This window comes from Cygnus atratus, chromosome 1 (genome assembly GCF_013377495.2).
Source record: "Cygnus atratus isolate AKBS03 ecotype Queensland, Australia chromosome 1, CAtr_DNAZoo_HiC_assembly, whole genome shotgun sequence".
NCBI lineage: Eukaryota > Metazoa > Chordata > Aves > Anseriformes > Anatidae > Cygnus > Cygnus atratus.
This window is the reverse complement of record NC_066362.1, coordinates 98,808,260-98,830,232: the sequence shown is the minus strand read 5'-3', so window position 1 is coordinate 98,830,232 and position 21,973 is coordinate 98,808,260. Positions and strand designations below refer to the sequence as shown.

At 47.9% G+C, this 21,973-nt stretch overlaps 1 protein-coding gene across 2 annotated transcripts; it reads right to left on the bottom strand.

Moving 5' to 3' along the window:
- Window positions 1–527: 527 nt before the first annotated feature.
- Window positions 528–21,437, bottom strand: CTC1 (CST telomere replication complex component 1). Of its 2 annotated transcripts, XM_035540532.2 has the most exons (24): window positions 21,384–21,437; window positions 21,144–21,301; window positions 18,729–18,975; window positions 17,618–17,817; window positions 12,754–12,898; window positions 12,085–12,387; window positions 11,785–11,913; window positions 10,321–10,547; window positions 8,348–8,522; window positions 8,047–8,247; window positions 7,707–7,833; window positions 7,391–7,505; window positions 6,588–7,050; window positions 6,164–6,253; window positions 5,730–5,873; window positions 5,376–5,446; window positions 4,460–4,569; window positions 3,992–4,157; window positions 3,669–3,755; window positions 3,426–3,585; window positions 2,889–2,953; window positions 2,465–2,627; window positions 2,197–2,323; window positions 528–1,013 (listed from the first exon to the last, which is right to left on the bottom strand). In XM_035540532.2, the coding sequence occupies exons 1-24, from the start codon at window positions 21,402–21,404 to the stop codon at window positions 853–855; spliced, it is 3,855 nt and encodes a 1,284-aa protein (XP_035396425.1). In that variant the 5' UTR covers window positions 21,405–21,437; the 3' UTR covers window positions 528–852. The 2 variants fall into 2 exon arrangements, with proteins under 2 accessions (XP_035396425.1, XP_035396426.1); XM_035540533.2 differs by lacking the exon at window positions 12,085–12,387 and having other exon boundaries at window positions 21,384–21,429.
- Window positions 21,438–21,973: the final 536 nt, after the last annotated feature.

Here is a 21,973-nt window from a genome sequence, read left to right as displayed (position 1 = left end):
TTTTGACAAAAACAAGTGCAGAACACTCAGCCATCGCTGCAAGCAGATGTCAAGTGGTGATCTCCCTCCCGTGTGTCGTACCAGCTAGGCTGCCGTGCCGCTACAGATACAGGCACGTACCCTTGCAGTCGTTCCCTTCCCAATCAGTGGCAGATGGACAAACCTGTAGCATGTTGTGAACTCGTACCAGAGCTCACTGCATCCTTCTTGTTCCCAGTCCCAGGTAACGTTCAGGCCACTGTTTAAACTGTAAAACAACGCTTGTATAGTGCTGTTATTTAGTGCCATGGTTTAGTCTCCAAACAGTAATTTATTCACTTCCCTTCTCCTCTTGGAGGAAGGAAATCATTTAAAATAATTTCAGTAATTTCAAGCGGGTTAAGGAGAATTTCCCCTGTGGCAACTGCAGTTTCCCATGAAGATAGTGAATGATTTGCAAAAGGCCTGGCCCTGGCTCATAAACCAAGAATCTACATTCTGCTTCAGTTCTCCATACAGCAAGTAAAAGAATATTAAAATAGACACTGTTATTTAAACTGTATTTTAATAGCTTTATTTAGTAGATACTACCACATAAAATACACACATTGTGTGCCTTAGGCCCAGAGCAATGACTACCATGCAGGAGACACTGAACACCTCTCCCACAAAACATAGTCCAAAATGGCTGGTGGCAATGGTCCAGAACTCAAGAATTGCGTAAGTCCCAGCAGCTTCTTGATTACACCCTTCATGCTGTGCTCGCCAGCCTGTGCTCCCACTGGAAAGGGGTAAAGAATAAAGCTCCTAATTCCAGGAAGTATTTCCATAACTCACCTCCCACTGGGGGAGATGTTAAGCCATGGCTCCCGCTTAGCAGTGACTTGGCGTCCTCCCAATCCTCTCTCTGGTCAGATAGCACAAGGCTTTTTGTTCCACTTCTTCCACGTTCAGGCACAACAGGCTCTGTCGAGGTCCCATTTGTGACACAAACTCAACTTCACCACTCCGAAAATTTCTCAGCTGCAGTGGAGCTGAAGGGGAAGGACACAACCTGTAACAACTCAGCAGATGGCTCCTGCCATGTTCTAGCAGACAAATGTAAAAGTTGCTGGGGGAGGGAAGGCCTTACAGCAGCTGCTTAGCATCTGCTAGACCACAAAGGACAGGAAGATTAATGAATACAGGATTAAAGGATTTAGCCAGCATTCCTCCAGCTTAGAGGAAACTGACATTTACATTGTGGATTGCTGTGAACGATGCGCCTCTCACATAGCTGCGACACTGAGCTTTGTGTCTTTTCTCACCATCAGCAACCTGGCTGTACAGTGTCACGTCCAGAAGACAGACTCAACAGCACAGCATCCTTTGGTGAGCTTAACAAGCCAGCCCCTGCAGCACCTGGACCCATACCCAAGTGCTAGGTGTTAGCACGAGTGGCTTGAGGAGAACATCCCCTTAATAGAGCAACTGCACAGCTGTGGCATCATGTGCCATGAACTCAAAACTCTTCAGCACTTTACATTCTGTGGCCGTGGTGAGGATTTCCAGACCTACTCTTGACTCTACCTGCCGTCCTGACTAAGGCTGAAAGCCACTTAGTTTTAAAGTTCACACAGTAACTCTGGCTGGCCAGAACCCCTCCCATCCCAGGGCTGGAAAACTTGCTGTAAAAGGGAAGGCTTTTTTTTTATGTATGAGGCAACCCGTAGAAATAAACCTGTTACCTCAGCACTGGGGAATGGGAGAGTGGAAGGGGGTTGCTAATAAAACATGTTCTCACCACCACCACATACGCACACGCCTCTCACTGACACCTTAGAACAATTACTATCCTGGTTGTTTAACCAACCTGGAACCACATTAATTATTTCCCTGGAAACACATATAAAATGTTAACAGAATAGTTCCAAGTTCCTCACCACAACTGCAAGGATAATTCAGTACTATTTTTATGCTTCTGTGTAAAGCAAAACCAACCATATATAAAAGTCACTTTATACAACAATATTATACATTATTTCTGTATTTTTGTAACCATAGTTCTGCTGAGACATCTTCGCTCTACGCTACAGAGCTCACAATTCCATGGAAATCCTCCAACGATCCTGTTTTGTGGGCAGTGAAGGCAGTTCTCCTTCCCCAGCATGGTGAGCCGGCTCCTCCTTTCCTTCCCACACCCACCCAGCATTACAAAAGCCAACAGTGTTTGCTTACCAGGCTGCAGGATCTTGGAGGGCTTCCTGTCTAGGCTGAAATCCAGCAGGATGGGGCGGCAGATGAGAGGACTCCTGCAAAGGCTCCTCAGGTAGCAAGCGATGGGATCCTCGGGATCCTCTGCACACTGAGGAAGGGAAGTGTGTGCTGTCAGTGAATGTGCAGAGGGAGGCAGGGAGCCACTAGAAGACCCGTGGCAAAGAGGAACCCAGTCCAGCTGAGGCTCAAGCCCCGCACACTGCAGTCACTGCCAGAACAAACCACTCACCCCAGTCCCAGTAGCTTCCCCGTACTGAATGGACACTCTGCCCCTGCTCTGCACGCAGCTCTGCACAGCTTCCCAATCAAGAAGGCTCAAGCCCAGCATCGCCGCCACGTGCTGGTTCCTGCACAGCACCAAAGCTTCGCCCGTTCCGTCCTCCACCAGCACCCTATGGAGAGGGCAGGCAGACTGAGGAGTGGAGGGAGGTCAGGACAACGCCCTGCCCCTTCATAAGTGTCACGTCCCAGAAAACGGGTCTCAGCGGGGAGAGAAGTGTGTTTGTTCACAGCTGGGAAGACGTGAGGAATCTCAACTCTCAGCTTCGCTCTCCTGTCCGCAGCCCATCCGTGATTTGCCTATTCCCTCCCGTCTTGTGTAAATTGTTCCCTCCTACCCACCTCTTCCCGGACCCAGTCTTTACAGCGCTTACCGTGCACTGGCTTGCCTCACTCCAGTGTGTGATGGGCAGGGTGGACTGTGTCGGGTGCACTTCCCCTGAAGGAAGAGTAAAGCTACAGCTATGTACGGGTGGACACAACAGAAAAGGGGAACGGCCACTGTTTCTTTTAATCCCCCTAATTAAGTATGCAAAGGATTAAAGAATTTCACTGAATTTCCATTGGATGTCTTGGGAAAAGTTTGCAAGGGGTGAAAAAACACATGCTGCAAGGTGATGAACCCCAGTGGCAGTGCACAGGGGAAAAGCAGAGCACTAGCACATTAGGATTCTCCCCCTGAATGCCCTCACTTTATCCCCAGTCCTGGCTGCAAGCCTGCCTGATATCAGATGCATACTTCTAATCGGCTGTCATTCTGGTCCCTTTCCAATATGCAAGTCTTTTTCAGACACCGGAAAAAGAGGTTCTGGAATTGGGATAGGAACTCCTTTCTTCTACATGGTAGCATAGGATGTATGAGTAGAAAGTCTGCAAGCCTCCTCCCAAATTATCTCTGGCAGCTTGAATACCTCTTTGAAGATGCTGCTGCAAAGTGAGCAAACCCACTGCAGGGACAGGGTCAACACACAGGACAAGTGGCATAAAATCCGTGCCTGGGGCAGGTTTTGTAGATGAAGTTGCAAGTTGGATAGAAACACTAGTGAGGGGGATGAGGCTTTTCCTGCAGGACTAGAAGAAACAGGAACATGACAAACTTGAAACAGAGAAACCTTTCTTGGGACACTGAAGGTGACAACAGACCCTAGACTCACCTGGAAGGAAGAAGTAGGTGAGAAGCTGGCAGAGAGAGGATGGTCACACAGCTGGAGGCAATGTACGTGCAATACACATTGTGGAATCTGCAATATGAGAGAGTAGATGCCAGAAACAGCTCATAGAAAACAAACCAGAGATGGCTGGTTTGGTCTTAATTGTAACATGGTAGGAAAATCATTTGTAGTGAGGGCTGGGGAGACAGGAAGGCATGCACAAGGGATAAGGAAAGCCCAAACAAGAGGAGAAATGGTTTCAAAGACAGTAAAAGGGAGGTCCGATCCAGACCAGAACCAGATCAGGGACCTACAGACAGAGGTACCTGGAGATTTTGCGTTCCAAGTTCTGGAAGAGGATCTTGGCTCCAGGAAGCAAACCCCACAGATGCTGCATATAGGTCGCAGCAATGTAAACGTCCAGCACAACAGGGGAGCCTGGAGCAACTGAGATGCTGAGCTTCACGCAGTGATCGCTGGCTAGCAGACTCCCTAAGGAGGCAGAGAACAACACACATCATGAGCTCACACACAGGTAGCTTAGTCTGTCACGGAGCTGAAACTGCTGGAGGTATTTTCTCTCTCGTCACAGTGAGGCTACTGTTCCATCTCACACATTTTCCAGGTAGAGTATTCCCACAGCCACCATGCACACTGTACAATTTCCCCCCTGACATACAGTGGGACACCTCCACCTGTTCTCAAATACACAGGTAGCCAAGCGCAATGGCTCTCTGAAACGGAAATAAGCAAGAAACAATCCATTACCTGACAAGGCTGTCATGAAATCTTACCTTTCTGCTTTAGAAGGCTGAGAGTCACAGAAGGCTTCTCATTCTTAGGAGAGGCACACAAGATCCTCTCCACTATCTCACCAGAGAAAGAAACAAGGGAACCTCTGAAACTGAGAGCAGACCAGAATCATAGGATTTCCGTCTTGCCTGAAGACAAAGGCAGAGGAAAAAGTCCCGACCCAGATTGCAACAACAAAGGTCAGGGTTAAGCACAGTGCTGTTACTTGAGCCCAGCTTCAGGGGAACTTGCCCTTGAGCACCTGAAAGACTGGATACAGGGCAGCTTGCTGCAGCCTACCCCACCCAGGGACAAGAGGCCCCCTTAACTTGCTTTCTGCTTTTTCAGGTGCAGGAATACAGAAAATGGGAGAGAAATTACAGCTTTCCTTTCTGCTTAACTCCTGATTATTTTTCTTAGAGGAAGAAGTCAAGCAAAGAAAAACTCAGCTAACCATAACACACTGGTAAAGGTTTTGGGGTGTGTGCATATCACCCCAGATTAAATATGCTTTGAAAAGGAAAGCTTCCAACCTCCTTATTTATTTGAGCCGGTTGCATCGAAAACAAACAAAAGAAAACAAAAACCCTTCCACATTTTCCCTGCTGCACCTGTTTCCACTTCTGACAGGAATTTAGCACAGATCTTTGGCACCTACTCCATACCAGCAGTAGTGCAAATTTTTTCTGGACACCATTTTGCAGCCATGTAGCCTGCAATCCCTTTAGCTTTGATAAACAGGACAGAGTCAGCCTGGATTACTTACACATAGGAGTATTTCTAAACAATCCTTGTCGGGCAGATAATTCATTAGTCATTAATTATTCATTTATTTATGTTGTAGTGTCTCCAATAAAAACCAACGTTGACCCATTCCATAAGGCATAGTCACATCTAGTACAGGGCAGACCAACAAACCTGTTGCTAAGTATTTCTGGAATGGAGGAAATTCTCTGGTCCATGCCCGTCAGCACTGCCCTGGCTGCCAGCTAGAATTGGGAGAGAGACCAACTCAGATGGGTTGCAGTTTATAGCAGCCAGAGCAGTAAAGAAACTCTGCATGCTTTGAGGTACTTTACATCAAACAACTGATGCTTCCTCCCCAGAATAATTCCAAGGCAGGAAAATAAAAAGCCCAGCAGTAGCCCCTGATGGAGCTTAGAGCAGAATGATCTCATCGACAAGATATTCCATACCGATAATTTTCTGAGCTAGTTCTGGAGAGAACCACAAGTCACCCGCAAAAGCCCAGGGCAGTCAGGCAGTGCATACCTGGTGCTCGGCTGGGCTGGAGAGCCATGTCTCATGCTGCAAGCGCCAGGTATCTTGGACAGGCAGGCATAAGGGGCAAGATGACCTGCCCAAGAACTCTGCTGGCACAGGTGGAAATCTGAGCTTGTCAAACACTTCCACGTCCTGAGAGAAGAGTGATAAGGCAAAGAAGATGACTATCAAAGGAAGAAGATGAAAGCTACGCAGATAAGAGGACTGCTGATGAACAATGGTTTAAAGAAAGAAAAACAACCACCACTGAACTCAAAACTCTGAAAGTTTTAACTAAACACAGAACTGAGGCAGTTCCTTGGCAAGACAGATGGGAATTCCAAGCCTTGAACAGAGAAGTCAGAGGGTGACTAAGCTCATCTCCCACATGCAATTTGGCAAAAATTCTCCAACAGGAAACAGCAAGACAACCTCTCCCTTACCGAGCAGCGGGGCACAATGAAACGATACAGCCCATCCAGGTGCAGAAATGGAAACCATTGCAGTGACTTCCCCATAAAGAGCAGTAGCGCCTGGTGGGAGACGGGGAGAAGGGGAAAAGGTGATGAGAAATGTTAAGAAAAAGGTAGGAAATAGAAAGTAGAGCAGAAAGGGAACAAGCCCAGCAGAGAGTGTCTTGGTTGAATAGTAAGGTTGGCACCATCCAGGAAGGTGGATGTATTTACAGGAAGTTGACTGAGAGAAGGAACTCCCTTGGAGCGGCACCAGGAAGTTACCTGTATAAATACACACCTGTACCCAAGACAAAAATCACTTTCCCATCGTTTAGAAATCTAGATCTTTAAATTATCACATATCCAGCTCCCAACCATAACAAACCACCCCCAAAGCCTTCTCCCGCCTCACTTCTTGCTGTTTTGTGCCCTCTTCTCCATCATAGCTGATCTCCTCCAGAGCCGGTAGGTTCCCGATCTCTCTGGGGTGGTTCCACAGCACAGGTCTGCCCAGCCACAGAACCGTGACTTGAAAGCTACGCTGTAGCTCATGTCCTTCTCCACCTCCTTCTCTGGCTAGCTGGTAATTGCGCAACATCAGACCCTCTTTCTGGGTAACCAAGAACAGGTGAGATACACAGCTGGTTCTTCCAGTGCTGCTCGGGCCCTTCTGACAGCTCTCATCTCTGTCAGGATCTGGCTTGGGATCTTCCAATTTCAGCATTTTTGCCTCTGGGGTTTCCAGCTCAGATGCTGAGCTGCCATCATTCCTTTTCCTCAAAGAGGTGCTGTTTTCACCCCTACAATCCTTCTGGATTTGTCCATCCGCAGCACGGAGAACCTGAACATCCTCAAAGTAGAACTGCACGTAGACACTGAAATGACAAATGGTAGCAATGATACTCCCTGTTCCTGACAGGTGGCTGCCTAAAACAACACCTATCTGGCAAAAACACTTCTGGCGAGTGCTCAGCAGGTATTCAGAAAGAGCAGCAAGAAAGGGTGAAATAGGGGGCAGCTACCAGGCCGGACGTATTTTGAACAAAATGGAAACGGTGGATTTGTTGCTGATAAAAATCTCCTTTCCTGTAAGTAGCAAAGGATAGTTGCTTTGGCACTGAACTATTATGCTGATAAGCAGCTCTACCATAGTCCAAAATAGGTGTGGAACTGCAGAGTAATGATTTTACTAGGGTACTGAATAGAGGGACCCACCTGCTTTTTTTCTCCCTCACATACTCTGGATTTGCCAGCTGCTCCCAGGAGGGAAAATCACTCTGAATGAATCTTTCCACTACAAGCTGATAGTTCTCCACCTGCAAGAGTGATCCTGCAAAGAAAACAGAGAAAGAAGCTGAGCTAATGAAAAGAGAACACAAAAACAGCAAGCTCAGTTTCCTCATTTAAAGTCACGAGGCCAGGCAGTGACAAGTTCAGCATCTCCACACCAAGTCTTTTCTTCCTTGTTTTGTAATGGGATGGCAGAACAGCAAATGCCCAGCACCCTCCAGTTTAGCTCTGTGGGACATACCTATGAGAGCTGTATTGGCAAAGGGGCTCCCATCCCTGTGGGATATCACACAGGGAAGTCTGCTGCTGTTGTCCTGCAGCTGGAGCAAACTGCTCCTAGAGGAGACTCTCAGCACACCTTGTACTATCTACAACACAAAAGAAGATAAATCAGAGCATGCACAGCAGCAGCCCAAACGCAGCCTGTGTTCAACACAACACAGCTGAGAAAAGTGGTGTCATTCCCTAGCAAGAGGAACAGGCATGCAGCAGACAGGGGAAAGGACAGCAGATGTGCTGGAAGGCGTAAGGAGAACTGGGAACTCTCAGGGCACAGGCAGTAAAGGGAACTAGGCATTTACCAGTCGGGGCTGGAAACTTCCTGCCCAGAGTGTGCAGTAGGACCAGGCCAGCCTGCGATTCAGCTCCTGGGTGCCCATGTGTTGTGCCTCCAAGGGGGAGAGCAGCTGCGAGGGACAGAAGCCTTCCCAGCTCTTCTGTTCTGCCATGTGACGCAGTGCGGACAGAGATGGAATCTGGCATGGGGGATCCAGGGTCAGATACTAAGGGAGGGGGGAAAAAAGATAAATAGTAATCATCATCATAATACGAGCAGAGTTTCTTCCCATCCGATAAACAGAAAACAGCTCACAGAGCATTTACCTTCTTCAGTGGACACTGGTGTGTTTTTGCTAGGATTTCATTATCGACATCTCTTGTTTCCTCTCTGCCAGGTACCACAGCTTGCAGAAGGGGGACAAGGAACTTCTCTGCAGCTCCAGGGTTTTGGTGTACTGAGCTACGCAACAGTTGCTGGTGCCCAAAGAAACAAGAAAACCTGAAAAAGATTACACATTAGTAGTCCTCATTTTTCAGTGGGTTTTGCATTTAAGTCAGGGATTCTTTCTGCTTGTTATGAGTAAATGTGCTGACAAGAATTAAGGAAAGTGCAAAAAGAAGACGGTGATTAAAAAAGGAACATTTAAGGGTGATGCACATTGAAGTCAGGCAAGCAGACAAGGAACAGGAAGAGATACAGAAATGGACAGACTGGCAAAACCTCAAAAGTCAAGCGGACAAAAAACCCACATGAAGATAATCTCCCTCTAAGTCACACAAATGGACCTCCACGCAGTCTGGCTAAGCTTGATAATGATTACTCATGTTAGGCATACTTGGTTTTCTTTTGCAGGATGCAAAAGTCACAAGACAGAACAAAACAACCACAGATTGCTCTTGTTCTGATATTTTCCTTGCATTGGGTTCCTTTCAGAAGCCTACCTCACCACTTTGAACACCTGAAAGTGATTGCGCTTCCAGTCAAAACGAAGTCTTAATAACAGAAGGTGAAATCAAGTAAAGAGAGAGAGTAACTAACTCACTGCAACAACTTTCAGGCAGTAGCAGAACTTAGCAGTGACATTTAAAGCAAGCGGAAAAGCTAATAAAAACTAAAACTTATAGCTAGCATCATTCCTGGAGCAAAACCAAAGCTGTTTTATTGGAAAGCATGGTAAAAAGTCACAATGCCAGTGAAAGAGAGGAAGACAGAGCATACTAAAAACCGCTATTTGTCTGGGATTGAATATATACCTTTTTGTATTTAATGTCTGAGGCAGCAGTTATGGTGATCAACCCTAACTATTCCAGAACAAAACAAGCATTTTCAGTAACATAACCCAGAAGCGAACCCAGAAACTGTCCCACAGCTGTACTGCAGAGCACAGCCATCAGAGAGAGCAAGAAACCACCCAGAAGCCTCAGAGATAAGCTTGTGTGGGAAAACCTGCCAGAACAGAGGTTCTCAAATGGAAGCTCACACTACTGAAAAGACTCAGAACATCTAAGAGCAGTATGCTGAGCAGGTAGTGCTGCTCCTGTGAGGAACTAGGACATAAGAGTCTTTATATCGTCTGTGATTTGGTTCTAGCAGTTCCCAGCTCCAGCCTCAGTGCCAACGCTCATTTACCGTGCAAACCAGGTTGGAAGGTGCGCGTTCCTACAGTGCCTCTGTATTTCAGAACAAGGCTTTGTAGGTGGGAGTAGGTCAGCATGTGCTCTGGAGCACTGCAGCTTCCAGAGAGCAGTGGGCTTACTGCACATGGGCCTGAAAAAGTCCATGATTTCCTCATAAGAGTGACTGTAAGATATAAACAACCGGCCTTGATGTGAAACCTAAATGAATGGCTGGCTTAGGCCAGTAAACCAGGAACAATTGCTGCTGCCATTAGTCTTCAAGTACGTGAATTTTGCCAACATGTGGTCTATATGATGCCCAGGTAGCTGTAGCGAGGTAGGGGTTGGTCTATTCTCCCACGTGCCGGGTGACAGGACGAGGGGGAATGGGCTAACGTTGCACCAGGGGAGGTTTAGGTTGGATATTTGGAAGAACTTCTTTACTGAAAGGGTTGTTAGGTGTTGGAATGGGCTGCCCAGGGAAGTGGTTGAGTCACCATCCCTGGAGGTCTTTAAAAGACGTTTAGATGTAGAGCTTAGCGATATGGTTTAGTGGAGGACTTGTTAGTGTTAGGACAGAGGTTGGACTGGGTGATCTTGGAGGTCTCTTCCAACCAAGACGATTCTGTGATTCTGTGAAAGCACATTTGCACAAAGCCTGACTTCAGAACTATGCTCACCTCCCCTCAAACGTCTCCAGGAGGCTCACCAGCCAGAGGTAGCATGGCATATCGAGATTATAGCGGAAGAGCAGCTTTAAGTAGAGATTTCCTGAAGTGGCCGGTGGCTGGTAAGGGGTGCTGAGCCTTGAAAAACTCTTCAGAGTGACAGTGCTGTTCAGGCATGCACCAAGCACAATGGAAGGAGAGGACACCACAGGCTTCTGTATGAGGTGGACATCGATGAGCTGAGAGAGACAGACATTCCAACTTAAGATAGGAAATGAGCAGGCTGCCATGAAGCCATCACCCCACCCCAAATCCTTTGTTACTCTGTTGGATGGTCTATAAACCCAATGGAACTGAAGTACCTGCCACTGCTGAGTCAGGAATCAGGTAATTCTCATTTCAACTCTCACGACCAAGCCTGGTAAGTAAAATCCCTGATTTTATTTCAGGTACTTGCTGAAAAAGTTCCAATATTCCTGCAGTCTTCTGTTGACCCACACATTTGTAAGCCATGCCCCAGGGCAAGGGTTTGGTAGCCAGGTGAGAAGAGACCAGAAGTTGCCCCAAGTCAGGTAAAAGCCAGTTCCAGCCGGCTCCAAAAGGGTCCCACTGCTGGCCAGAGCTGAACCAATGAGCAATGCTGGTTGTGCCCCTGAAGGAGAAGACTGAAGAAAGGGTAAAAAACTGCTGTGCAACAACAGCTGGTGAGAGGAGTGAGAAAATGTGAGAAAAACAGCCCTGCAGCCCCCCAGGTCAGTGCAGCAGGAGGGCAGGAGGTGCTCCAGGCAGGCAGCAGCAGTTCCCCTGCGGCCTGCGGAGAGGCCCCTGGTGGAGCAGGCTGTCCCCCTGCAGCCCATGGGTCCCACACGGAGCAGATCTCCACGCTGCAGCCCATGGAGGAGCCCCCGGTGGAGCAGGTGGATGTGGCCTGGAGGAGGCTGCGGCCCACAGGATTAGGTTTTCTGACAGGAGCTGCAGCCCATGGGTAGGAGCCATGCTGGAGCAGTTCTTGAAGAACTGCAGCCCGTGGGAAGTGCTCCATGGTAGAGCAGGGGAAAAGTATGAGAAGGAAGGAGCCTATGAAGTGCCAGAGATGAAACATTATGAACTCATTGCAACCCCGTTCCACATCCACCTGCACCACACAGGGACAGGGTGTAGGGGGGGAAGAGGAGGGAGAAGAGTCAGGAACAGAGTGAAGTTGAGCCTGGGAAGAAGGGGAGGTGGTTTGAGTTTTGTTTGTTTCTTTCTTACTCTATTTTTAATCAGCAATAAATGAACCTTCCCCAGTTTGAGTCTGTTCTGCCTGCGATGGTAAGTGGTGAGTGATCTCCCCGTCCTTATCTCAACTCAAGAGCCTTTTCCCTCCATGTTATTCTTTTCTCCTGTCTGGCTGAGGAGGAGGAGCAATACAACAGCTTGGTTGACAGCTGGCCAAGATCAACCCACCACACCTCACGAGTCTCACAACTTTACCTCCACACATGCTCCTGGTCGCAGTCCACGTGCAGAGTTCAACAACTGCTGGTAAGCAAGGCACAAGCAGACTTTGTTATCAAGTTCATAGAGACCAGCTTGGGCATTGAGTATTTTGGTGACGGTTCCCTAAATAAAAAGCAAACAGAAAGTTACAATTCTGGATTGTATCCCAGAGTATAAGAGACTCACAGGCCCGAGTGATAGGGAAATAAATTCATGATGACAATGAGATCTTGCAGGCCAGGAGCTGAAGACCTAGAGCATGAGTGGGTGAAGGCTAATGCTACAAATCCTTACCACATATGAGATCATCTTGGACTTTTTGGTTGATCCTAGCCTCTCCTCTTCAACTCTCAATTCTAAGGAGTCACTGAGCTGCTCTGTGGTCTCAAGGGAAGCAGACAGAGAGGATTCTCCTTGCCAAGCACTGTCCAATGACTGCTCCTTTACCTGCTCTGCACAGTAAGGCAGAAGGCAGGAAGAAACACCAGTGACAAACATCCTTTGCCCAGATTTCTTCAGGCTGGACATACTCAGGCCTGTTACTGTGTACCTGTGACCCAACTGGAGAGCATGGTGCCATGCCAGCTGGCTGGGCTTCTAGAGCAGAGAAAGAAAAAGTGACATCAGCATCTCCTGCATAGGAAAAATATTATTCCCAACCCTGGTAACCCCACCTAATAATCTCTTCTTTTGAGAGGATCACCTCACACTCTCACTAAAAGGGTGATATCTGCAAGATGTTCGAGGGCAACGCAATTGCAGAAGGGAGGAGGGTTGTACCTCTGCAGGGCATAGCAATTGACTTGTGGTACATGGACTATTGTAGGCTGCATGGAATAAGACAAGAAGTGTCACTAGTAAAAGGATACATAAATCAAACTGAGAAGTCAAGGGCAAGCTTCAAAGAATGGATTGACCAACACGTACACAAATACATACGGTGGGCAAACTCCAAGGGCTTACCTGCACCAGCACAGGGACCCTAACAGCTGAGGTGAAGCACTTCAGGAAGAGAAAGAAGAATGTCTTCCGGTGAATACAAAGGAGAGGGCTGAGCCTGGCCAATTCACCTGCCACGTTGAGCTTTGGTCTTTTCTTACATGGAATCCTACAGGACGATTGAGGAAGCAAAGCAAATCAGAAATGGAAGAACTCAAAGCATCTCAAAACCAAGTTACACAAACACATAGCATGCACCTTCTGGCAATAAAGGATCTAACAAAGTCATGTGGACCATTTCTCAGAGAGGTTTTCAAAACAACACTTGGCTACAAAAATTCTTACTTTAACTTTTCATAAACTAAATCCCTTTGACATTTTAAAAATCCTTAATACTTGAAGACAGCAGGATTGTGTTGAAAAGATTCACGTTCCAAGATGAGAGCCAGATTATAAAAAGCTTTATCACAAACAAGAAGCCAATTATAGGTTGAAAGGGGAAAAAAGAAAGTCACAAGCAATTCTGCAGCAGAAAACAGAACTCAGTTCCGTAGATCCATGCAATATGAAACTATGAAGTCCCTAAGCCTATAAACAAAAGCGGCCTGAAAGCAACAGCAGTCTTCCTGACAAACTTGGCACAGAGTAAAAGAGCAGCAAAACTGAAAGCAGATGAGAGGAGAAAAGGGTGGCATATATTTAGTCATTTCACGGTTTCATTTCAAAAAATGAAGAAAAAAAAAACACCAACAAACATTATTCTTTTAAAGAAACAAGTACTTATCATTTTCATTTAAACACGTACTGAACTTCAAAATAACCATTCGACTTACTCTGAACAAAGAAAATCTTCATTCTTAGACAAAAAATATCATTTAATTTAATAAGTTTTTAAAAATAAATGCCAGGACCTCAACGTACACAGGTCCCAAGAACAACATTTGATGAACTTTATTGATAACATCTTTAAAGAAGGAACATGGAAAATTGGTCAGATAACAGGGACCAGCAGAGAAGCTTTAAGTTAACAAATGTCTAATAGTGTACACACTGAAATATGAAAAAAGTTTTCTTGTTTAGAAAGTTGTTGAGCTAAACCAAACACTTAAGCTCAAAGAAGTTGTTCATAAGCAGAGAAAGCCAATTAAACCAGAAGAACATAAAGCAGCCCCACTAGTCACTTTTTAGTGTTGCATCTAGAATTGTCTGCTCATGAAGATAAAACATTATCTAGCACAACCTGAAATTATGAACTTGAGTAAGACTTGCAATTCCTTCAGCTACTTTTTCCTCTGTCAGGAAAGGGGAAGAGCATCTCCAGTCATAGGCTTGTCAAGCTGGTGAAGAGGGCTTTAAGCTACAGTTTCCAGGGGAGGGGAACCTCACTCCATCTCGCTCCTCCCAGTTTGATGCCAGTGTCAGTGATAGGTGCCCAGAGCCTGGAGAAGCGTCACGGGTCAGCAGGAGAGCACCTGAAGAGCAGCACAAAGGAATTCCAGCCACTCCAGCCAGTAAGGCAGCTTCATCAGGGGCCCAAATCAATGTCTCCGTGCTAACACATATGTAGCATGGGGAATAAACAAGAGGAGTTAGAGATGCACATGCCTGCAGGGCTATGACTTCACTGGCATTACGGAGATGTGGTGGGATGGCTCCCATGACTGGAGTGTCGGAATGGAAGGATACAGGCTCTAGGGGAAGGACAGGCAGGGAGAGGGGGTGTTGCCCCCAGATCAATGAGCAGCTGGAGTGCAAGGAGCTCTGCCCTGGAATGGGTGAGGAGCTGGCAGAGAGCTGATGGGTCAGGATTCAAGGGGGGACAGGGACAGGTGACATTACAGTGGGGGTCTGCTACAGGCCACCTGGTCAGGAAGACCAAGTAGATGGGGTCCTCTAGAGACAGCTAGAAGTAGCCTCATGTTCACAAGCCCATGTCCTCATGAGGAACTTCAGTAATCTTGATATCTGGTGGAGGAACAGCACAGCAGGGCACACGCAATCCAGGAGGATCCTGGAATGCATTGATGGTAACTTCCTTCTCCAAGTGACAGAGGAGCCAGTGAAGAGACGTGCTATACTGGACCTCATTCTTACCAACAAGGAGGGGCTGCTGAGGAATGTGAAGTTCCAGGGCAGCCTTGGCTGCAGTGACCGTGAAGTGGTGGTAGTTTAGGGTCCTGAGGGCAGCGAGGAGGGAGCACAGCAAGTTCACTACCCTGGGCTTTGGGAGAGCAGATTTTGGCTTCTTCAGGGATCTGCTTGGTAGAGTACCATGGGACAAAGCCCTGGAGGGAAGAGGGGCCCAAGCGAGCTGGTTAATATTCAAGGAGCTCATTGTCCAAACTCAGGAGCGATGCATCCCAACAAAGAGGAAGTTGGGCAAAAATGCCAGGAGGCCTACACAGATGAATAAGGATCTCCTGGCCAAACTCAAACAGAAGAAGGAGGCCTACAGAGGGTGGAAGCAAGGCCAGATAGCCTGGGAGGGATACACAGAAATCATCCAAACAGCCAGGGATCAGGTTAGGAAAGCTAAAGCTCTAATGGAATTAAATTTGGTCAGGGACATCAAGGGCAACAAGAAAGGCTTCTATAGGTACATCGGTGATAAAGGGAAGATTTGGGAAATTGTGGGCCCTCTCTGGAAAGAAATGGAAGATCTGGTCACCTGGGATACGGAGAAGGCTGAAGTACTCAATGACTTTTTTCCCTCAGTCTTCACGGGCAATAGCTCCAGCCACAGAGCCCAAGCCCCGGAAGGCAAAGACAGGGGCTGGGAGAATTATGAACTGCCCACTGTAGATCAGGTTTGAGACCAGCTAAGGAACCTAAAGGTGCACAGGTCCATGGGACCTGGTGAGATGCATCCGTGGGTCCTGAGAGAACTGGCAGAAGTAGTTGCTAAGCCACTACCCATCATATTAGAGAAGTTGGGTCAGTCCAGTGAAGTTCCCACTGACTGGAAGAGGGGAATCATAATCCCCGTTTTTAAAAAGGGTAAAAAGGAAGACCCAGGCAACTACAGGCCAGTCTCACCTCTGCACCTGGCAAGATCAAGGAGCAGATCCTCCTGGAAACTCTGCTAAAGCACATGGAAAATAAGGAGGTGATTGGTGACAGCCAACATGGCTTCACTAAGGGAAGATCACGCCTGACAAATCTGGTGGCTTTCTACAACAGGGTTACAGCACTGGTGGATAGGGGAAGAGCAACGGACATCATCTACCTGGACTTGTGCAAAGCATTTGACACCGTGTCCCATGATATCCTTGTCTCTAAATTGGAGAGACATGGATTTTATGGATGAACCACTCGGTGGGTAAGGAATTGGCTGGTCATGCTCAGACAGCTGCAGTCAACAGCTCAATGTCCAAGTGGAGATCAGTAACGAGTGGTGTTCCTCAGGGGGTCAGTATTGGGACTGGCGCTGTTTAATATCTTTGTCAGTGACATCGACAGTGGGATCAAGTGCACCCTGAGCAGGTTTGCCAGTGACTCCAAGTTGAGTGGTATGGTCGACACGCTGGAGGGAAGGGATGCCATCCAGAGGGACCTGGGCAGGCTTGAGAGGTGGGCCTGGGCAAACCTCATCAAGTTCAAGAAGGCCAAGTGCAAAGTCCTGCGCCTTGGCTGAGGCAATCCCAAGCACAAATACAGAGTGGGCAATGAATGAATTGAGAGAAGCTCTGAGGAGAAGGACCTGGGGGTGTCAATGGATTAGAAGCTCAACATGAGCCAGCAATATGCGCTTGCAGCCCAAAAAGCCAACTGTATCTTCAGCTGCATCAAAAGCAGTGTGGGCAGCAGGGCGAGGGAGGTGATTGTCCCCCTCTGCTCTGCTCTAGTGAGATCCCAGCTGTAGCGCTGCGTTCAGTTCTGGGGCCCCCAGCACAAGAAGGACATGGACCTGTTATAACAAGTCCAGAGGGCCACAAGGATGATCAAATGGCTGGAGCACCTCTCCTAGGAAGACAGGCTGAGGGAGCTAGGGTTGTTCAGCCTGGAGAAGAAAAGGCTCCGGGGAGACCTTATGGCAGCCATCCAATACCTAAAGAGGGCCTACAGGAAAGCTGGGGAGGGATTCTGTCAAGGAGTGTAGTGATGGGACAGGGAGTAATGGTTTTAAACTAAAAAAGGGTAGATTTAGATTAGGTATTAGGAAGAAAATTCTTCACTCAGAGGGTGGTGAGGCACTGGAACAGGTTGCCCAGAGAAGCTGTAGATGCCCCATCCCTGGAAGTGTTCAAGGCGAGGTTGGATGGAGCTTGGAGCAACTTGATCTAGTGGGAAGTGTCCCTGCCCATGGCAGGGGAGTTGGAACTGCATGATCCTTCCAGCCCAAACCATTCCATGATTTTCTTATACTGTAAGTATCATTTCCACTGAAGAGAACAGCTAACTCTTAGTATCTGACATTTAACTGGCATTTATCTCAGCAATCTGATAAGAACTTGACCAGTGGTATATATTAATTTCATATTGGAAAGTAATTCTGGATTCTAATGATACTTTTGTTTCACTGTAAGTAAAAAAAAAAAAAAGGGAAAAAAATTGTGCTAAGCAAAGTAGTGAACTTTAGCCTCAGCAGAAGTTTGAGTGATCATTTTGTTCTCATGCTTTTTCTGTAGTAGACAAATTGTAACTATTTCCTGATGTATTTTGATTACTTTGCCAAAATACGGAATAAAAATTTCAAGTAAACTCCTGGAAAATAGCTTATTGATGAAAAGTGGCTTTATTACATAACATTTACTTCCATCACTCACCATCCTGCTCCCACCTGTGGCAGAAGCATAACGTGGCTCTTCCTAAGCCAAGCACTCTTTGTGATACCTGCCAAACCAGAGCCAACAGCACTACGTTGTAGATGACCGCGCTAGGCGTTTACCTGGAGGCAAGCAGTGGCTCAGCCGATGCCGGGTAGACGACTGCAGTGCTGTCAGGTACTTTCTTCGGGAGGAGATTTACTGGTATGGGATCCAACAGGATTTCTATGTACCCTGCTGCACCCTGGTCTGTCTGCAGTATGTATGCCCAGCTTGGGAAGAGGAACAGTGACTCCAGCCACTCCAGTTCAAAATGCAGGAGCTAAGGCAAAAGACAGAGAGATAAAACCTTGAGATGAATTACAGTATTTTTTCTCAGCATTAGTTACAATGTTAGTCTACTAATTTGCTGTTACACACACCATAAACTCTTATTCTACTGCTGGGCTTCATTACTAAATGAGAGCAGCGTTTTCTACCCACTTCCCTGTCTTGCACAGAGAACTTCTGGCCTTCCAGATGCAAATCTGGTGCAGATTTGCTGAGCTCTACAACTAGCATTTCCTGAATTATATCATTCCCCCCGTGAGGCTTTGTTATTTCCAGGCTATTTTTCGAAAATTCTCACTTGCCCTCTTTTCCCATGTTTAGAACATAGGCCTTAGAAGACGATACCAACAGAACTAAATCACTTTTGCCTATTCTTCACTTTCCTGGAAGGTACAGCCTCGTTGCTCTTTCATCACCATTCCAGGGGTTACCTAGTATTTAGACTCCCCGTCCTATGACCTTTAAGAGGCTTTTTGTGTGACACCACTGTCACACAAGTTATTACTTCCTCAAATTATGTCATCAGTGCATCACTGAACAACCACTACAGTTCTCCAGAAAGTTATTTCTTCTCCACTGGCTGAAATTCAACAAAACCAGGATTCTACGATCTCCGTGTCTCCCAGGCCACCTCATGCTGTTCAACGTGTAACAGGACTGTACATTAGGCTTACTCTTCTCTTTCTCCAGGCCAGTATGTTCAATATTTGCTCTCCTAGCAATGACAAATTTGACATGTTCCATCCTCTCCCCAGGATGTGAGCTTGCTGTTTTCATGTCAGTTACGCAGATGTGTTATTTTTCTCAGTACAGACCCTGGCAAACTGTTTGAAGCCTGTGGCGGTCTGAGACAGAGCCCCAGAAACAGAAATAGACACAGAAACCCTCAGACCAAGGACATACCTCACAAGGGATTATCCCAGTATTGTCTTTCACATATAGGCAACCATCTACCAACTTCTCTTTGTCCTCTTGCCTTCCATCTGTTAAATAGCCAACCAAGATCAGGTAAGCCCTTGGCAAAGAGCTGTGCGTGGGTAAAGCACCTTGTCCTTGACGAGCCCATTCTTTAAATTCATTAGTGCTCCAGGTCAAGTGGCTGCAGCATGGCATGCACTGCTGACTCTTTAGGTCAGAGATCGAGATGAAACTGGAAAAAAATGAAAAGGAAGAACATAGAAGCATGAACTCAGCCTGCAAAGTTTAGGGATTACAGTGATCTTAGGAGTGGACAAAGCTTGGCCCAGTCAGAAGAGCCTTAGCTGTTGGCATGGTTTGATGATACCATATGGCAAGAATCAACCCATTCACCGGCATTTATCAGGGATGTCCCTCAGCTCAGCCAACATGTCTGTTCTGCCCAAGTATCCCCTCTGAAAACAGACACCCTTTGCTGTTACAGTCACCTGAGTAGGCAGAAGACCTGGAAAATGTAATAACTGAGAGCTGACAAATTGGAACATGTTTTCAATTTTTTAGTAACGTGGGGGGAAGGTGGGAGAGAGAAGAGTTTAGACATTTTTAACTTGAATGGGAGACTGAGAAAAGCGCAACAACTGCTCAAGACAGCTTACATGTCAGTAACGAACATAGGTAAACACCAACTAATTCCATCATTTAGTGTGAAAAGTGCTGAACTGTAGCCAAAGCAAGGCTGAACAACTTCTTCAAGGCTGAACAGATGAAGACTGTGCCAGTTTTGGAACAGATTCGCTCCTGTGCATAACTTACATGATACAAAGCAGTGAGATAAGTCAGTAATCTTAGGCTGTGCCTTCACCTGTAAGAACACAGCCAAGTGAGCCCTGAATCTTTCCATCCACATTCTGAGCCTTGGCAGGGCGTGAGAAGAAAGAGTAATGCTGACATCAACCACAGTTGAGGCTCTCCCCATCTGAGCATCTATCATGCTTGGACTGACCACAGTACTGAATATGGGAGAACAAGACAGCATCCTCACTGGACCGTAACCTGGCTGTCTGTGCTAGAGAATTAACAAAAGTCCTCTGTCCATGCTAACAGCAATACTGTAAGAGGTATGAGTATTGCCAGTCTCTGGCTAGTGATTTGGTACTTGTTTCCAGTGAGGTTGGCTGACAATTTCAGGTTGTGAAACTGCAGCTGTATTCGCAACACCCACTTCTTCAGGAGCAGGAGATAACCACATTCAGAGAATATGAATTTGAAAATTTTCACTTGGTAAGTCAGGTATCAATAGTTCAAAGCCAGAAACTAGTCTAGACAAGTGATGGGTCTGCATAAGCTATAAATAGTGCTCGTATAAGAAATTAATCTGAAGAGATAAACACGTGTAGGTACTTGTGTATTTGGCAGGAACCTCAACTGGAAAGGATTAGCTGAAAAGGATATAAGCAAACTGCTGCATCCTCAGAGATACAGCAAAATTGGGATTAATACTGACGCCTATGGTCTACAAGCAGAACACAGTGCTGTTCATGTTTTCATTATGAGTGCTGATTGTTTTTTTGGATAAACCAAAACTAAAGGAGTATGCTGGATCCTTGCTATCGTATGCAGGTAACTACTGAACCCTCCTCTGGTGCTCCAGAACTCGAAGGCTAACTGTGGACACCATATGCTTACAAGCAGCCCAGTAGCCTCTCACACAAGCCAGGGGCTTTAACAAACGTTCCCCCACCATGAGTTGGAGATGGCAGAAATAGATCCAGGTGATCCAGACCGTCCAATGTGAACCCTTCTCAGCAAGTTACATGCTTTTCATGATGCCAAGCATATAATAGCCTTTTACCAACTAAAACAAGGACTATGCTATCCTAGATTCCCTCTTCGCAAACCTCAACGTGCTAACACTGACAGGTATCAGTGCAGCCTAGCAGGATCCAGCTGCACACCATCCAGCTCTCAGCGAGATGCCCCACTTTGCTTCTGCGCCCTCCCTACCGCAGACTAGCGGATACGGCGCTTAATCATACCGCAAGAGCGATCGGGGGCATGTCGAAGCCAAGAGGACGCGTGCGGTTACCCGTCTTCGACAACAGCCCTCCCACCCCCAGCATCCGGGGCAGGCTGCGCAGCGCTGCTTTGGCTGCTGGTGCTGCTGCTGGTGGTGGTGCTGCTGCTGCTGCTGCTGGTCGTGGTGGTGGTGCTGCTGGTCACGCTGCTGGTGGTGATGGTGCTGCTGCTGGTCACAGTGGTGGTGCTGGTTGTGGTGCACCCCCAGCCTGGCTGCGCGACCCCCGGCTGCACCCGGAGCCTGGTGGGCGGTGTCTCCTCCTCATGCCCGACACCCCCTCATGTCCCCCGTCCCCAGTCCCGTCCCCGGTCCCGTCCCGTCACCTGTAGCCGAGCGGCAGCTCCCCGCGGCCCGCTCTCCTCAGGCACCGCAGCACCGCATCCAGCTCTGGTGATGGCGGCGGCTCCGCGCCACCCGGCTCCTGTCGGGTTGGGAGCGCTCGGCGGACGAAGTCCCCGGCAGCCTGCAGCCAGCGGCGCTCCTGCGGAGAAGCAGACACACGGGGCCTCAGCGCGGCGGGGCCGGGGGACCGGACGGCACGGGGAAGCCCGGGGCTCCCTCACCGCCGCGCTGGGCTCCGCCATGATGGCGGCCGGGCCGCGGTACCACGGCAACGGGGCGGCGGCGGGAAGCGCGCGGGGCCCGCCGGGAGCCCCCCCCCCCTAGCTCCAGTCCTGTGTGTGGAGATTTGCTTTGGGGGGGAATAATTTCTCTGACACTCGTGCTGTTCTGGTGAAGTGGCTTTTTTCTTTTTTGGAAGGCCGAAGGGCCGTACAGAGCGATGCTTCATGCACTCATGTGATGGTCTGAGGTGAATGTGAACACTCTGTGAGAGCTGTGGTTTCCCCCTCCTCGTTCCATGTCTCCCTTTAGGAACGGGTGTTGTGCTGTTCTTGGTCAAGGCAAGGGAACGAGTCAGGCAAAACTTGGTAAACCTCTTCCATCCCTACCCCTGGAGGTGGCCACCGCCAGGTAAAAGGCAGCCTGGCCATCTCCAGCCCTGCAGGAAGCTGCTGCGGACCTAGCCAGAGCTGGCCCCGAGGCTGAAGGGAGCGGAGCCATGAAGCTGCACTGCTCTGGTTACCTTGTGCCATGCACGTGCCGCTGCTGGCTTCTGTACAGCAGATAAGCAAGCCCGGAGTACAAACAAGAG

Coding starts and splice junctions, on each gene's coding strand:
- CTC1 (XM_035540532.2), bottom strand. CDS start 21,404: ATGGCGGAGCCCAGCGCGGCG. Junction 21,302..21,383: donor TGGCGGAGCCCAGCGCGGCG/GTGAGGGAGCCC, acceptor GCTTCTCCGCAG/GAGCGCCGCTGGCTGCAGGC. Junction 11,914..12,084: donor CCAAGATGATCTCATATGTG/GTAAGGATTTGT, acceptor CTTTTTATTTAG/GGAACCGTCACCAAAATACT.